Raw genomic sequence first — 18318 nt, forward strand, 5'->3', positions numbered from 1 at the left:
GTTTGTTAATATATTGGGTGCCTTTTTCGTTGTTTTAGTTAATATATTGTTTTACGAATGTTTGCTCCTGTCTTTGGTATTAATCGGGATGTTGTCTGCCGCTGATTTGTCGTGTTTGTTCTTGTTTGTCACATAATGTATACAATTCCGGCAACCGTCACTGTTTTATGACGCTTCAAGCTGTTTCGGTAATATTTTAACATTTACCGAACGTTTGATCCTGATTCACTACGTATTTGTAGCAATTTAAATCATTTTCCATGCTCAAAATTAGATATTCCTTCAGCTGCGTAATTTAAAGAGTAACCTCAGCGCGCTTCACGTTCATAACTCCAGCGTCTGTCATTTTATCGTCAGAATGTCGACGTTTAACTCCAACTTCCGTAAACAAAACCAAATATTTGCAACTATTTGTATATGACTCACAACGGCGCGGTAGTGGACTGCAGCTCACCGCCATTTTCTTTCTCCCTCCCTCAGACACCTCAACACGGAACACACGCTTGACGACAGATCGACGGCGCAGGCGAGGGTACAGATGCAGGTCGTGAGTCAGCTGGAGCGACAACTCACCAAGGAACGGGACCGCCTGCAGGTGAGCCTCGCTGAGCTGACGCCGCCACACACGGGGGGAGAGAAAACCATCGGTACACTTAGACAGAGCAAGAAAAACATGTTGCAGATTTCTAGATTGGTTTAAGGCGACATGAGCAAAATGAGACAGGAGAATAGGTGGAGAGGCAGTGACGGAAGAAAGAAGCAGGGTGGATGACCGTCACCACCTCCACCTGTGCTTCTAAAAACTCCTTAGCGCCTGATATTTTTTTTTTAATCAGCATGCAGAAGTTATTAGGGTTTTCAGTGGTTTGCAATACGTAGTGATGATTCAACAGGGCCAAAATAACAACTAGAAGAACCAGTACAATCTCCGCGGCTTTGGCAGTAGTCCTGCTGCGGCAACAGAGAACACGGCCTCACTTATTACCCTTCATTCCCTGCTCCTTCACTCCCCACTCACCCTCTCCCCCTTCCGTGCTCCCCCAGGCCATGATGAACCACTTACATATGAACAAGCAGCAGCAGCAACAACAGCAGCAGCAGCAGCAACAGCAACAGCAGCAACAGCAACAGCCGCCACATCTACCGCCACCTCGCGTTTCCTCCCCCGAGCCGCCGCCCCCGCAGCCCAAGCCCCTGGTGGAGCCGCCCACGCAGGTGTGTACGTGATTGTCGGCATAATGAAGCAAGGAAGAAGTGTTCGTGTTTATGTCCTCGCTTAAAAACCTGCCGGGTCTATAATCTTGAAATGCTGCGAGGGTTTGCTGTGCGGTGGTGGGGTTTCTTCTTTTTTTTTTTTCTGTTCTTGCTTTCCGTGTTTATTTTTATAGACTCTGCAACAGGAAGGAAAAGTGTTGCTACTCCAGACAGCAGTAAAGTAGGAGGGAATATTTTCACTTGTAGTTAACATACGTGAATCATAAACAATAGAAGTCTTGCGGCGAGACACGAGAACGCATAGTTGTGCTTTTGTTCCTTCAACATCCGCCTTCCACCTAACTGCTACTAATAATATTTTAAACTATTCTAGCGTGGATGGAGCACAAAAGTTTAACGCAAAGCTTAAGTAAGTTTATCAAATATTCTCGTGCCGCTGAGACACCCAAAGCCTGGTCATTTATTTCACTCTGTCGTCAGTAGTTATTTTATTCTCAATGTGCTAATGTAAAGCCAGCACTGTTGGTCCCGCAGAGCCCCGGCGGCATCCTCCCGAAGCTCGGCATGAACCCCAGCCTGTTGGGCGGCGGCGTGCTGGGCCCCAACCCCCTGGGCCTGCCGCACTCCCCCATGGCGCAGATGTCTCCAGTCTCCCTCTTCGGGTCAGTGCTGCTGCTGGGATTCGCTTCGCGTGTGAAGCTTCGAGTGTTTAGGGATCTCAATAATTCTAGTGTGTCTCGTGGTTCATTTTGAAATACTTTCTTTTATTAATTTCTTTCATTGGGGTTTTATTTTATTCTGATTCATAAGTAATGTATCTAATTTGTTTCGCTTATGAGAACTGCAGGCAAGCTTCAGTCCTTTAGTCTTGATCTTTTTTTTTTTCTGCCATTAAAAAAAACTGCCAATGACAAAGAGTAACAAAGGGATTAAAAAGTAACAGTTACAATACCGCCGCCTCCCGCCGCCCGTGACTCACTCCGCCACCCATTCTGTCCACAGCGGCATCGGCTCGCGGCACCCCCCACTCCTGCAGCCCCCCACCCCGACCACCTGCGGCCCCCTGCGCAGGAGACTGACTGACAAGAACGCCCTTCTCACCCCAGGTAAGCACTCCTCCCTGCCCCCCACCCGCCCCCCATGCTGGTCAGGGTCGCGGGTTGGCTGTCAGTCATACTAATAATAGCTCATAATGAACGAGTAAGTCAAGCTAAATAAAAGATAATTTGTGACAAGTTGTAAATATTGAAATATTGACTTAAAGTGCCTGTCGCTCTTCAGAAGTTGTATATATGTCAGTCTTCTTTTTATTGTTCATGTTATGATTATGAGTTCAATTTTTGTCAAATAACATATATAATAACTCTGGAGTCAGTTTCATTCAATTGCTTTTTTTCCATGATCATGTTTTATTATTATTATTATCATTATTATTATTATTATTATTATTATTGTTATTAGTGGGTATCATTATATTTTGTTTTCGTTGCCAATATTCTGCATGGAAGTACCTCCCCTGCACTGTAAATCATTGTTCATATTTACCATAGCAGCAGTACGAGAGTTAGCGCTGATATGCCACATGTAAAGGTTTCACTTAGAAGTATTGGTGATGTGGAGAGTGGAGTGCACAGGCTGGTGACACGAGCACGCCGGTGGGCCGCGCCTCACCCCTCACGTTACCACCCCCACCCCCAGCACTCAGCACTCGGCACTCACCAGCCTCCACTGCTCTTTGCGATGAGTGTGGGGCTTTAAACAGTCATGGATATTCAGTGTAGAGCATGTAAAAAGTAAATAAGACGCTCAGTCTTGAACAAATTAAATATTTCCTGTTGCACAAGTTTAAGCCACGTGAAAAGATCGTGTATATCGAGATTGACTTTCCCTCAGTCTTCATTTTCAAAAGTTCTGAGCATGAATTAATTAGTGAATTCATAAACAAACTGAAAGGACCTTCAATTGGTGTATTTCACTGAGGACTTACTAATATCAGTCATGCGCCCTCACCTTTAATTGAAGGTGACCAGCCAGTATGAACAGGTGGACGGGAGGTCATGTCATTATGCTTCACAAAAGAATTACCTGAAATTACATGTCGTATTCACATTCTGTTTGATAAAGTAACTTCAAAAATAAGAGTAAGGAGTGAGTGCTGGAGTGGGGGGGGAGGAGCACCAGAGGTGGGGCTGCCCACCCCCCTGATCCCCATGTAACGTAAGGCCTTGCTTGCTTTTTGCTAGGGCCACTAGAGGACTCCCAAGTGACTAGAAGGCGCCTTGCAGACCGTGCTGCTTTAGACGTTACTGAAGGTAACCAACTGCATATCCTCCCAACTTTGCACCGTCACCTTAACAAGTCATCTTTGAAGTTTACCTGTTTTTATAATTTTTTTTTTTAATTACTTTTCAGTGCTATACCTGCTAAGCATGTTTATTTCTACAATAGAAGGCCAAGCATTACTGATCTAATATTTCTCCCAATCTTGCATGTCAACATAACTGCATCAGCAATATTACCATGCTCTCCTGCTGCTTCCCTCTCCCCTAACTGGTTACCTGCCATCTCCTGCTGCCTCCTGCTCCTCCCCACTGACTTCCCACACTCCACTGTCTGCTCTGACTGACCAAGATGTGTTGTGTTGGGAATAATTACTAGAGTAGCCGAACCTTGTACTGTTACATGTTGCTGAGGAAAGGATTGAGATTCTTCTTGATGATGTGCTCCACACTCCACATGTGACTCACCATATTGATTGTCCTTCATTCTTCTGAAATGTACTGTCATGCATTTCATGGTAATGTCATTTCACTGGTAAGCAAGTGAGGCAAGTAGTGTGTGACTGATCTCTGCATCACCTCACTAACAAGCTGATGATCACCTGTGCACCACCTGTGGACTGGCACACCTGCCACTACCTGCCTCAAGTCACCCATATATGATGCAAACCATTCATTTCTTGGCAACATTGTATAGTGCAAATTTTACCTTAAAACTTTATCATCCTTTCCACATAGTTGCCTGGGTTTTTGTTTCATTCAGTTTCATGCTTCTAAGGTGAATATTGATTCCCAACAAAGCATGAGGTACTTCTTTACTTTCATACATGTACTTCTCCAGTTTAATATGTTTGTTACCTTTATCATTCCATTTTACGTTCTAGTACATTGTGTTGATTTGGTACATTACCTTACAGTCTGTACTGTAATAACACTAAGATTATGCAGTTGTAAAAAATGTTCCTCCAACTTCTTGGTTTTGGTTCTGTTCGCATTAGTTTTGGGTTCTTTTCCACTTTTGGTAACCCTTGGCTCTCATCTTTTCCTATCTTTCTCACCTCATTTGCTACCTTGCATTTGGTTTTTTTCCTCATTTTTGGGGGGTTATCCTTTCTGATCCTTCCCTCGCTTCACCGTAACTCACCAATCAGCTGTGTACCAGTGGTAGTGACATGCGCCTCCCTGCTTCTCTTTTGTTTCTTGGTGACGTTGATAACCCCTATCTGTGTTCCGGTCTGTTTATTACCTCCCCCTATTTTCTTTATCTCTCATAGGTCTTTCATATATGTTAGATCGAGCAGGACTGGACATACAGCAAGGTCCGTATTTCTAAGGGAAGACCTTTGAAAGAGTCTAGACCTGTTTAGACCTGTTTAGTTCATCATTGAAAGCTTGCCTGAGTGTGTGGTAGACTTGTGACCTCTTGGCTATCTGTTAAAGGCACCACAAAGTGTTAGTTCAGTTTTAGTACCAGGAACATTGCTGCATTTTAGTTCTGTGGGTCTCCCTGATCCACCTGGCCTAGAATATGTTAATTACTCACCTTACACACCCATCAGATTATAGTGTCAGGTAATTTACAAATACAGTCATGGTCGGAAGTTCAGTAGCCTTTATCACTTGCTTTCACTTGTGTTTTTCTGTCTCAAGTCCAAATCTGAGAATTTATAGATGCCTATCAGATCAGAGGGCTTGAAGGAAAGCACTTGACACAGAAGAGAGTGGGAAATGTTGCTTGATTACTGTCCATACTTCATTCATAGGTGTAGTACACTTATGTTATGACAGATACACCTGCATATGTTTTGTACTACAGCCACACTTGCATACTCACTTATCCTCCATGTTTCCTAAGTACACTAACTCATGAGCCAAGCAGTGTTCAGCACCACACGGGGGATAACATTAGAGTAGGTATGGGTCGGATAGCTGGCCAAGTGTGCATGTTTACATTCTCCAAGGTGCAAGATTTGGGTTCCTTAGCTTTACTTCTTTTTAATACACAGGTGGAGTTGTTTAATTTCTTCCAAACCAATATAGCCTTGAGAGTTTAATATAAGTGATGGTGTTTTGTCATTGTACTGTGTACATTTTGTTTTTTCAAGCTAATTTGATAAGGAATTACTATACAGGCCATGAGTTTATTGTTATTGATGGCATGGTTTCTATTAAGATGAAGTAATAATGCTCTATATGAATGAAAGTATGTAGTGTTATGAATAATGAAGCTTGTATAAAAATTCCTTGTGTATGAAATGACGAGTGAACTTTTCCCCCAAACAGAAATTCAGAGGAATCGAGAGTTTTATAAGACCACTGAGGTGCGGCCGCCATTCACCTACGCCTCACTAATACGCCAGGTAAGCCAACAACTGATGACTAATGCACCTTTAAATTATTTGGATTACTTGTAGGGACTTCGACAGCACTTTTGTAACTCACTCCACAAGTCCAGCATGTGAACAAAACTGAAAAACTGAGTGAGTGACTTAAAGCTTACATAAGTACAGTGCATGAACTAGTATATTGTATAATTGTCAACTTTAATTAAAGTTTTTAATAAGATTGTGGTCTAATAGCCTTCCTTTGATCCAATAAGATTGTGGGTCTAATAGCCTTCCTTTGATCCACAGTCCATCATTGAGTCCCCGGACAAACAGCTCACCCTCAACGAGATATACAATTGGTTCCAGAACACATTTGCTTACTTCCGACGCAATGCAGCAACATGGAAGGTGCGTATGTGTGAGCGGCAGGTGTGTGAGGTGTGTGGCGGGTGTGGTGGTGCAGCCACGCCCCCCACACTGTGTCCCCGGGCACACTGCTGTGCACCACAGTGCCTGGTGATCTGCTGGTGACTGCCACACACTCCGAAAATTAACATGAATTATTTATTAATGAATTATTAATAAGTGTACTTATGTATATGGATTAGTTTAGTAAAGATTAAGATGCCTATAGTTTTCCAAAAATGTAATTTACATGTGTAAATCTGATTAGCTAACTTAGTATTGACAATACTGAGATAATGGTAGACCATTATGAAAAATTTTGAAGAGTTAAATTCTTGCTATTATGTCCTTTATTATTTTTAGTGCATTCTACTGCTTATAAAGAGAACAAGGGTTTTGTTGAAAACCTCTTGTAGCACTTGCCAAGCTTCACATCACAGCAATTGCTGATAGTTTACAGTTACTTTGAGTAATGTTAAGTGACTCTAATGCCCACCACAAATTCTCTCATCTATTTAGTGATTTCAGTTTTCACGGAGCCCAATTGTAAACTCCCTGGGCACTTTACTCTTCACCTCAGTCTTTGGTCTTTGCTGTGGAAGTAACAAGTCTCAGATACAGACACAAGTCACTGGTATTGAATCACTCTGCCTGAGCCATGCTGGCCAGCCCAGACTAAGACGAGTAGAGTGCCCGCGGGAGTCAGTGATGTTTGCACCACTGTGGTGTCAAATATTAATATTCCTACTTCTATTTCCACCACGGGATCTATTGGAAGTTGTTCACAGGCTATCACTCCCAGTACCACGGCCCTCCTCTGCTCGCTGACATTAAGTCTCTCTCATTCTATTTTGTGTTTGTCTGTCCTCGAGTGCCCGCCAAAGATCAGACATGACTTTCAGTTCCCCAGGACACTTTTGCTTTTTATTGCTAGCACCAGTAAAGCTCTTTGAGTTTCCCTTACAAGTGCCGTCTGGCTGGTGGCTGCTGCCGCGTCTTGACGAGTTATGACAAGCCTGGTTTCTTGATGCTCATAGTGTAGAATATTTACTCCTTTATTTATGCATTACATTGCATGGTGCAAACAATGAGTAATATACAGTTGAAAAATTCTATTTTTATTTCTTTGTGAATCTTCAGCATGATGGCGAGTAACATTTTGAAAAGTTAATTTGACTGCCCTGTAGCCAGTGTAACAATTACAAGTATTATTTTAGGCCAGTAACACTGATTAGCTGCTGCTTTTGGCTGCTCAATAGATCCAGGAATAATCCATTTTATTTTTATTATTTGTTGTTTTGGTTATTCATTTGCTTTGGGCTTACTGTTTTGTGTATTGTTCCGTTTAGAATGCCGTCCGCCACAACCTGTCCCTTCACAAATGTTTCATGCGTGTGGAGAACGTCAAGGGCGCAGTGTGGACTGTGGATGAAGTGGAGTTTTACAAGAGGCGACCGCAGCGCTGCGCCACTGGGTATGTTGCCCTTCCCAACCTGCACCTCTCCTTACCATGCCTGCCGCCGCCCCCCCTGGCTCCACGCCCTCTGCTCTCTGTGGTCTCTCGTGGTTAACACTCACTGCAAGTTGGATGGAGGGAGAGAGAGCAGAGGGCGCCACCTGTATGTCTCTCCACCAGGGGCCTTATCTTATGGGCGCGTGGGTGGGCTTTTCACCTTTTTCTCTAGAGTTTTCCTTGTGCTTTGACTTTTCTCTCTTTTTCTCTAATGTCATTGTTGGTGGTCCAGAATGCGATCCGCACCAACCTCTCGCTGCACAAGTGCTTTGTGCGCTATGAGGACGACTTTGGCTCATTCTGGATGGTAGACGACGCAGAGTTTGTGAAGCGACGCCACCTCTCCCGCGGCCGCCCCCGGAAATATGAACCCAACACCCCACCACCACTTCACCAAACCCTCCACCCAGGGCTACCGCCAAACCAAGGGGTCCCCATGGCCTTCCATGCGGCTTTCCCGACCCAGTCAGGGCCGCTCCCGCCCCCACAGTAAGCACTGCTCACTGGCTCAGCAGCAAACTGCCACGGGCGGGCGGGGACCTCTCAGATGAAAGTGTCCACCTCCCCGCCCGCCCGCCTGCACCCCTGCTCCACCCACCACTCACACCCACTCACACCCCCTAGTCCTAATGTTCTCTCCTTCATACTTTTGAACACTGGGAACTTAACCTCACAACACCAGGGAAACCAAGTGGCAAATTGAGATTGGAGGCTTAGTTGACCAGGCCACTGAGTCACCGTCAAATTTGTTCACCAGGAATAAACTAAACTAAGCCTTTTTTGTTGACTTTTCTTTCAGCAGAGGAGTGCTTGGGATTATAATTATAACAAAATATGAACAGTAGCATGTAGTGATTATTCTGAGACTAGGGACAAACAAAAGTGTAGGTATTGGTGTGTATGTAAGTTCTATTCTATGCATACTACTTCCCTCACTTTTGATTCTCGGCTAGAATCGTGGAAATCATGGTGTAGCTAACCCGTCTGTACTCACCTCATCCCCCATGACTGTTCTCGGCCTCACACCACGGACAGTAGAGCCCCAGCCACTCCCTGCAGCACCACACCTTGCCGCATTGTGCTGCCAAACTTGGTCTCACTTAACGTCAGCTCCATTCTTCTCTGGCAGTGCTGAGGATGAGATGCCCTTTATTTTAATCTCTGGAATTGATAAAAGTTTTACTCCTAAATACATACTGAGATTGGCAGTTCCTAAAATGCTGAAAGGTTCCTCAACGCAAACTTGGTTGTACAGGAAGCAGAGTTTGCAGTATATTATATCACCTTCAGCTGAATGGTTCAAAGGTCTCTCAGATGTATAGCCAAGAGTTCAGAGCCTGACAGTAACGGTAGCCTTGGCTAATGTGTCACAGCTTCTCAAGTGTGGGAGTGATGGTGGTTGGGTCAAGGTGCTGAACGCTGAGTGATGCATGGGGAGGAGCACAGCCACACGTCACCCTGCAGAGACACTCCTTGACCCACCAATCACTGTCATATGAGTTAAGAAAATCAATCAATGGAAGTCACACGAGTCAAGAAAATCAATCAAGGGAGAAAATAAAGCTAGAAGTTGACCTAGGCGTACACTGATCCGTCTAACTAGTCAGCTGCTTGTGATCACCACAGCCAAGCGTTGGCTCTCCTGCCATTAGATCCTGGAGTAATTATTGAAAATGTATAACCAAGCATTTAAAAAACTATCCCTCCTGATTAATTGAAACTTGAAAAGGAAAGAACAGCTACAATTATGTGCCTAACACAAATATTTATCTGGAAATTGGCATAACTATAATGGTGATAGATAAACATCTAACGCAGGGCTCTACTGTCTCGTGTACCATGATTTGATTTATATGATTTACAAATTTGTTCCTTGCTTAATCATTGAGCTGTTTTGACATGGCAGACTGTTTGGAAAAAGTCCTTCACATTCAGCCAGTCCAGTGTTGTGCAAAACTAAACACAGCATGACTAAAAAGATCTGATCTTGCAAACACTTCCCATCTCGTTCTGCTTCTGCTGTTATTGGATGCATTTGAGTTTGAGATGTACAGTGCCTTCATTCCTGTGGCAGGAAGGTTGTACTAGAGTGTGGCACTGCCATCAAGACTAGTGGACAACAATGAAGGCACTCCATACTAATAGCTAGCAATGCACAAAACTGTCTTCCCTCTAGGTGATGACATTCCCCCATCACTCATTCCTTGCCCTTCACATCACTGGTCACTGGTTAACACCACCAGTTGCCTCATGATGTGGACAGCAAGATCAACACCTGTATCATTATTTATTTTCTAAGCATGGAAACATCATGTTCATGGAATCCAGTCCCTCACAAGGCTCTGAGGCCGCCCATCCTGCCCACATCCTTCCATCATCCTGGCCCATCACCCCCACGCTTGTTTTCTGAACGTTTTATTTTGTATTCCTGTAAAAAGATGACTCCAGGAACTGCTATCTGGAAACCACAAGTCTGGTTGAAGAGCCAGCTGACTTATTTCTTCCACCTTCCCTTTTTAAGTTTATAAGATTCTGTGATTTTTACTGTACGTGTGTTTGCATATACAGTTGTATTCCTCAACCTTTTTGTTTTATATACCTTTCTTTGACTTTTTATGTATGATTTGCAATCCTGTTCTTTTAGACTGAGCCAAACAATAATAGGTTTAAGGTCTTAACACCCAGACGCATTTAATTAAACACTCATGATACTAAATGAAGAAGCCTTGAAAATATGACAAGTGCTGGTTTTTGTTTTGTGGTAAAACTTCAACATGCCACTCAGGCAGTAAGCGTTTGGGTGTTGACTGTAGCATTAGACATAACCCAATCTGCCACCTCAACCAGGAAGCAGCAGCGTCTCTCCTCCAAAGAACCGCAAGTACTTTTATCTTCCCTATCTTTCCCTTTTACAAAATCTTCCAAGTCTTTTTGCATTTTACTCTTTACAAATTCACTTTATTATTATCTGCCTTTTAATTAGTGGAATGCCAAAATTGTTGCTTTTTTCACGTGTCTTTTTCCATTCTCTTTGAATTTATATATATATATATTTATTTATTTATACATACCTCTTATTGGTGTTGTGCCATTTCCTGAAATATCTCGGTGTCTTGCATTTCCATCATGTCTCCTTATGCCTGCTATTTCTTCACATTTATCTGCTTATTCTAGCTTAGTTTTTTCCCTTCAAGTGTAGTCTGAAGGCGCACCAGCAACCTGCCAGGGAAAGGTAAGGTGAATATTATCATTATAAACATTAAGAAGAAGAATGATATAAATTAATAAGCCATAAAGTTATGTTTTTCTGCGATGAAGGATAATGTTGGCAGTCTATCACCTGTGTGGTGAGTATTGCATGGTAAGTGTGTGTGAGCCGTCTGGAAGCTGTTGTACTGTTTTCAAAAATTTTATAATGTTTACTAATTATTATGTATTTGCATGTTTTTAAAAATTCTTAGTGTTTTTATATCTCCATATCAATAGACAGTTTACTATTATTATTATTATTCTGTTATTATTACTATCAATACTATTACTACTATCATTTACTACTATAACTACATGAATGATATACAACAATAAATCTCAAAACACACATAATTTATCAATAACATCAAACTTGTAATAATCATTTGTCAAGATGAACACAACCCACAACAAGATGCAAGTTGACCTGCCAGTCGACTCACAGTTGCTACCACACATCTAACACAACCCGTACATTGCAGAGGTGTGTCCAGCAAAAGCCCCACACTAACCAGCAGCCCTACACTGTATGGCGAGGCTCTTAATGCAAGCCTACAGGTAAGAATATGAGTCCTGTTTATCACCCAGTTGTCTCAAATACTCAATTATCCACACACAGTCTCCTAAGTTCCTGAATAGTACAGTCTGTCCCTGTTACAGTACCCTGCATGTCTGCTGATCGACAAACTTTGCCACCAGGCCGCCCTTGCCGACTCCAACCTGCCGATGCTGAACAATGCCTTCAGCCACGCCTCTAGCATGGACAAGGGCAGCTCCCCCCCGATGTCCTACCACGAGGCAATGCCCCGCCACGAGGAGGAGGAGGAGGCCCAGCACAGGGAAAGAGAGAGGGAGCAAGAAGAGGAGAATGAAGAGAACTTTCCCTCCCAGCTGGTAAAGCAGGAGATGACGGAGGAGGAGAGTCCGATGGAGACGCAGAGGGAGTGCGAGGAGGATGCCCCCCACCCGTCCTCCCCCATGTCCCACTTCCGCCACTACTCCGGGATGGAGGAGGACCGGCCCAGGTCCCGGAGTCCCCTTCCCCCCAGTCCCGTGTCCCAGCACCCCCCGCCCCCAGTTTCTCACGCGGTGCCGCACGTGCCAACCACACTGGGGATGCCGCCGCCCCTGCAGCTGCTGCACGAGGCTCACATGCGTCAGGGACCTCCTCTAGAAGGCTAGTGATGTAGTGACGGGCAGTGATACAAACTTCCCAGTGATTTTCAACCCATAAACAATCTTAACTCGACTGCCATCGTTGTTCAAGCGTCCGGCCGGCCGCACGAGGGCCGGCCGCCAAGAAGACTCCATTGTGAGATGGTTATCATCTCATCCTTATTCAGACTGTTCTTCATAATATTTTTCAATATTTGAAACCGGCTTGCACAAGTGACTTTGGAAAGCTTGAGAAAGGATGGAAGAGTGTGTTATTTTTACACTGGTGGAATTAAGCGTTCTATTAGACTTATTTTTTTCATATCAGACTAGTCTTACTTAAGGCACTGTCATCAGTCATGGCACAAGTGTTGATGTACTCCTGGTGATGGAAGGAAGCTTGTTTTGTACAGGACTAAACAAGGATGTGATTGCATACTGTAGTAAAGTAGTCATGTATGTAGAACGGCAGACACACAGTGGAACTTGCTTCACATAGTGTAGTGTAGACTAAGAGGACAGGCGGTCAAACCACCACCTGTGTACCATTCCTAGATGGGTCTGCAAGATCCTACTGTGCTTTTCTAGCCCCTGTTTCTTGTCAACCTTTGCCCAGTGTTATGCTGCTCATGCTTGCACCTCCTGCAATCTCATTAAGGTTAAAGTGATGCAACCATTGGCACGACGTTTACACACGGTGTTCGTGGCAGTAAAATGTAACTAAATCACAAGTAAAAAGAGGTTTCAAGTGCCATATAAAAATTTGAGAGTGAATGGAACTTAGCAAACAAACAAACAAACAAACAAACAGGTGAAATTTGATCTCATCTCGAAGCGACAAGTAGCTCTTCCATGACAATGACAGCCGAGGGAGTCAGTCTGCCCGGCTGGGCCTCCCATAGTCACCAAGGTAGACTGTTGACTATCAAGGTATTATGTATTTTACCTGCAAAGTTACAAGGTTTGTTAATGGTAATTTTAAGATTCACCATTATTTTTTATATGATGCATTTTTTTTGTGAAATGTGCTTCTTTTCTCCTCCCCCTCCCCCTCCCCTGTAATGTTACAAGAGTACCCGCTGTTAGCATTTACTGTAAGTGCACAGTATTCTTCATTTTGTACTGCTGTAGTCCTGTACCTCAAGCAATCCCACCTACGTCATTATTTATTTGTAATTTATATTCTAGATTAAGTGGGGTTAGGACAGCACAGAAACAAGATCCATAGAATTATAGTTACCTAGTGTAATTTTAGGGTTAAAATTACCATCCCAAACCTGAAAAAAAAAGTAAAAAAAAGGAGAGATCAAGTTACCCAATTTACCGAATCTTGGAACTCAATTGTAAAACTTTCAAAACCACAAAACATGATCTAAGTTACAATAAAATTTGAGCATTTCCTTTTCATCTACATGACCACAGCAATCATCAACCAATAGAGCAGCGTGAATGCAAACATTGTGTGTGGGTTTGGGTGTACTTTGCAGTTTATACTAAAAATACAGTTTTATACTCACGATAAATGCAATCAGGTATTTAGTTTTGAATTTTGATGAGAGACAACACAAACACAACTTTTGGCATGGCTAAGCATACACACACAAACATACAAACACACACACACACACACACACACACACACACACACACACACACACACACGCAAGGAAAGCCCGTGGACAGACAGAGACAGTGTTGCGTATACTCTCCCAAAAGTACATAATAGGCTTGATAAGTAGAAGCCTTGTAGAATGGACCACTGTTGTAGAATGCATTTTTTAAGATGCTAAAAAGTAATGCATGCCCACGATGGGTACTGTATTATTTGTAGGATAGTTTTGCTGTGTTAGGGACTCAGGACTACTGTGGGGTATGTACAAAACTTTTCAGATCTTTTTACTCTCTCTGATACCTAGACGTAACTTGTTAGGTATTCCGGTGTTAACTTTATCAACTTTTAACTTTTACGACCCCCGAGCTGCCTCCCCTCCGCGGCTCCTTCCCTCTTTCGAGATTAGTGATACAAACGGTGTCGCCCCATGGTAGTTTTGCCTCCAATATTGCCATGTGTTCCTGTTATTCGCGAGTCACAAGGTAGTTGATGAGCTTCTTGTAGTACATTCCCCGTGGGTGACCAAACCCAGTCCCTAAGCAATAACTGTCAGATGTACTTATTGTGAAGAACAAATGTTGCCCACCTCCTATCTGCAGGTCCCAGCTGCTGTCACACACTGGCTCTGTGTAAGCAAACATGAGTGACTGTCGTAGAGTAACTCCCCACTTTTTTGCATTTTAAAAGTTGTATGAGGAAAACTGTAATGTTACCAGTGATGTTGCTTGCAGAGGGCTGGCTATGTGGAATTGGATGAGGCTCTAAATCATAGACCATAGTATACTCCATAATTAAGAATTAATGTCATATGCATCACACCCTTAACAAGCACTGTAAGTCATACCACATTTGTTCAAAGTGGAATGTGAAAGCCTTGATCATAAAGATGTGATGATAACTTCTAAAATATATGTAAATATAAAAAAAGAAAACTTGTCATGCATTGTTTAATTAAAAGCCTTTATGTATATTGGTGCTTTCAATACCAGTGTGTGTGTTATTGAGACCACCTTAGAGAGCTGGATGCAGGTTCTCCAGGACACCTCAAGCATCTCACTGGAATGGCAGGACAGTGAAAGCCAGCCACAGGTCACTCAAGTATTGGTGATCAACTTGGCTTGACATGTAACCTGTCACTTGTGATCACCCTGAGTGTTCCTCCAAGCTTCATTCCCCAGCCTCCCATGCTTCATTTATCCTTCCACATCAGTTTCCCAGTGCTTCCATGATGCTCTAGAGGGGAAATACGGCATTACTGCATCACTGCAAACATGTACTGCAGGAAGGTGAGTCATAGTACAACAAGCCATCAAGAACCAAGTAGCTACTTCTGCCAACAAGCTGCTGTAAGTCAGGACTGAACTTGCAATCTTTGGGCCATGAGGCAAGCACTTCACCACAGAGCCACCAGGCCCTGGATCAGTGCCTCCCATACTGAGAGGCAACCCTCCTGCCAGGAAAATGTTAGAAGGAAAGGGTGGGAAATGAAGTCATTAGCCCAAACCTCATTTTAAAAAGTACATTATGAAATTACTCCAAACACAAATATTCAGTAAAACATCTTATGACTTTCATTGGTATCTCGGTATATTGCTTTGGAATAAGTCCAGCTTGGTGTATGTCCTGTTAGGACATGAAAAAATTTGCTTGGTATATGACCTTTGCTTGGAATACAACTTGTTTGTATGAGTAAAAATGAGTCATGACATTGCATGATACCCTTGTTTACCTCTCTCGTGACAAAGTCAACTGCCCACAAGCAGTGTTTCCAAGTTGCAGGACTCTCCTTCCAAACAATAACATCTCCTTTCTCAGCACCATCCTCAACTCTTCTCAGCAAGGTAAAGTGAGGTTAAAATTTATTTCATCTAATTGCTTTTGTATTTACTGTATTTGATGCATACAAGACACACCTTTTTTTCATAAAAATGGCTCAAAAAATCACCCTGTGCCTAATATGCAAATGTGAAGCCTCCTGTAAATTTAATTTTGAAATACAGTATGCTTCATCCATACACCCAAAGATTTACACACATTATAGGCAAGGGTGCTGTATCATATTTTTCAACCATAATATGACGTGAGGAAATGTTGAAAATGAAAACATTGCCCTGTTCAGTGATGCACCAATTGTGTTGTTGACATCTCAGCAGTTGGACTACATTCTTCGCCTCGCCTCCATGACCAGGTCACTACCTCTGATTTATTACTGCAATCATGTAGAATATTTTTACTATTTTGATTGCTTGCTTTTTGTTCAGCTGTACCACTAGCTTGTTTTAAACATTACATGCTTAAATACATAAACTTATTTCCTAAATATGCCCTACTGAAATGGGGGTACATCTTATATGTCATCAAATATGGTATATAATTTAGTATTAAGCAGCATTTAAATTATTTTATACAACCCCATCGGTGTACTGTATAATATGCCAATAATAATAGGATTTTTTTTTTTTTTCATGGAAATGGATTAATCATTTTCCTTTTATTTCTTATGGAAAAATTTGTTTGGTATGCATCCTATTTGGCTTAAGTCCGAGGATCTGGAATGGATTAAGGACATATAGCAAGGTACCACTGTATTAGTTACATGTCTTACCATAATCTACACCTATTCATTCACCCATTTACTCATACATCCATTCATCTATCCATCCATCCACTCCCCCATCCATCCATCCATTCTCCCATCCATCTATCTACCCATCCAATGATCCATCTATCTATCCACCTATCCACTCATCCATCCATCCATCTATCTATACCTACCCAAGCATCCATCCACCTATCCACTCATCCTCTATCTACCCATCCAACCATCCATCCATCTATCCACTCCCCCATCCATCTATCCAACCATCCATCCATTTATCCACCTACCCATCCTTCTATCCATTCCCCCATCCATCCATAGATCCATTCTTTTATTTATCTATCTACTCATCCATTTATCCAATCATCCATCAGTCCACTCATCCATACGTCCACTCATACATCCATCCATCTATCCACTCGTCCATCCATCCATTGTCCCACTCATCCATTCATCCATCCATCCATCCATGGTGACTTGACACGGCCTGGAGTGAAACAAAGCCGCACTAAGACTAGTTGCCCCCGAATAAAACACGCCAAATTTCAATCACTTCCCCTCTAGCATCGACAACAGGTTACGCAAGCGACCAACTTTCATGCTTGGAAGGGCGCCTGTAGATGCCACGACTAGTTCCCGAAAATGCCTGTGTCATGGTGTCCTAAGTATCGAAGATGATCTTGGCTCGAGGCAGTTTCTCGGAATCTCGGCAGAAAAGACAGAACTCTCGTAATCCTACCCGCGTCATACATAGACCTGACAACTAACTGGTAAATAAATGAGAAAAGCTTATAGGATCATACATGCGAAGCTTCTTAAGCCATCACAATCTGTCTACCACGGCTTTCCTTCACTTTCACTCAGCGCTCCCTTTAACTCAGTCACCTCTTGCATATAAAGAAAACGAGCGCATACTCAAACATACCGTGCGTCACCAACTCGTAAAAAGCAACTTCGTTTCTCAGTCCAGTCAAGTTCCAGCGACGCATCAACCAAAATCTGAAAGCGAGACACTGAAAATTATGTCGAAAGAAATGTCATTAACTTTCAAGGACAGCTACCACCACCACCACCACCATTACCCCTTGATGTCCTCCCTCTTCCCTCCCTTCCTCCCATCTACCTCGCAATACACTACCTTCCGTAACTCTTCAGCCATTCTTTCCTCTCTCCAGTGACTCTAAATCATCCTATACAATTTGATACAATGCAAAAACTCTTACAACTTACTTGAAACGTGTAGAAAACAGCAAATATGTGGGACGCTTTACTCTGCTGCGCCCTCCATGGCTAAGTGCGCAATAGAAGGAAGGTCCTGGATTGAGGAAACGAAGCAGAGTCGAACCAACGAACCACCATTGAACCACGCATGAATCTTTATGTATATGTTATGCATTATTTCAGATAGGTGATTAATACGCATTACCAAAGGATTATTGATGGATTTGTGTTGTGATGTGAAGCGTAAGGTATTTCAACTATTTCCTCCACTCCTCTTCCTCCAACTCAGCGACCTGAATTTACGAACTGAAGGATCGAAATATACAAGTAGTTACCTAATAATAGTTACATAATCACACTAACACAACTAATAAGAGGAATAGGACTTCTCACATAAAGGAACTGAGATAATTTCGCTGCAGTCAATATCTAAGAGAGAGAGAGAGAGAGAGAGAGAGTTACCATTTCTCATTCCATGTGTACTAAAAAAAAAAAAAAAAAAAAATCAGGCGCATTTCCAGCTATTTAAATTATCAGTGTTAAATCAAGTTTACCTGCATCTTTTTCCTATATCATTTCAACAACATATTACCAAAAATGCCAAACTCTCTCAAGACGAAACACCCGAGGCTAAGCAGTATCTGCAGCTGTAACCCAAGCAGCTGATGGCACCTAACACCACTAGGAACTTTCTATTACACAAAGACTGAATTAAGGAAACAGCTTTGCAGTGATATGCACAA

The 18318-nt window shown here is 42.7% G+C and overlaps 1 protein-coding gene and 1 long non-coding RNA gene across 19 annotated transcripts in view; one reads left to right on the top strand and one right to left on the bottom strand.

Moving 5' to 3' along the window:
- Window positions 1-14692, top strand: part of LOC135092024 (forkhead box protein P2-like) — a 409229-nt gene extending 394537 nt beyond the window's left edge. For 10 of the 18 annotated variants that reach the window (XM_063990147.1, XM_063990152.1, XM_063990150.1 and 7 more), the window contains 10 exons: window positions 481-595; window positions 1045-1215; window positions 1750-1877; window positions 2218-2321; window positions 3459-3527; window positions 5778-5854; window positions 6128-6229; window positions 7972-8228; window positions 11471-11546; window positions 11649-14692. In XM_063990147.1, the coding sequence (XP_063846217.1) occupies window positions 481-595; window positions 1045-1215; window positions 1750-1877; window positions 2218-2321; window positions 3459-3527; window positions 5778-5854; window positions 6128-6229; window positions 7972-8228; window positions 11471-11546; window positions 11649-12170 (1621 nt within the window). In that variant the 3' untranslated portion in view covers window positions 12171-14692. Of the gene's footprint in view, window positions 1-480; window positions 596-1044; window positions 1216-1749; window positions 1878-2217; window positions 2322-3458; window positions 3528-4768; window positions 4814-5777; window positions 5855-6127; window positions 6230-7575; window positions 7701-7971; window positions 8229-11470; window positions 11547-11648 lie in introns of all 18 variants that reach the window. The other 8 variants (XR_010262719.1, XM_063990158.1, XM_063990160.1 and 5 more) reach the window with 8 other exon arrangements.
- LOC135092026 (uncharacterized) lies at window positions 8732-17667 on the bottom strand. The gene is made up of 4 exons (XR_010262720.1): window positions 17585-17667; window positions 17280-17353; window positions 10811-10958; window positions 8732-8870 (listed from the first exon to the last, which is right to left on the bottom strand). It is a non-coding gene; the product is annotated as an uncharacterized LOC135092026 (long non-coding RNA).
- Between the last annotated feature and the right edge of the window lie 651 nt (window positions 17668-18318).

The sequence above is a fragment of the Scylla paramamosain genome, chromosome 39 (assembly GCF_035594125.1).
Source record: "Scylla paramamosain isolate STU-SP2022 chromosome 39, ASM3559412v1, whole genome shotgun sequence".
Taxonomy (NCBI): domain Eukaryota; kingdom Metazoa; phylum Arthropoda; class Malacostraca; order Decapoda; family Portunidae; genus Scylla; species Scylla paramamosain.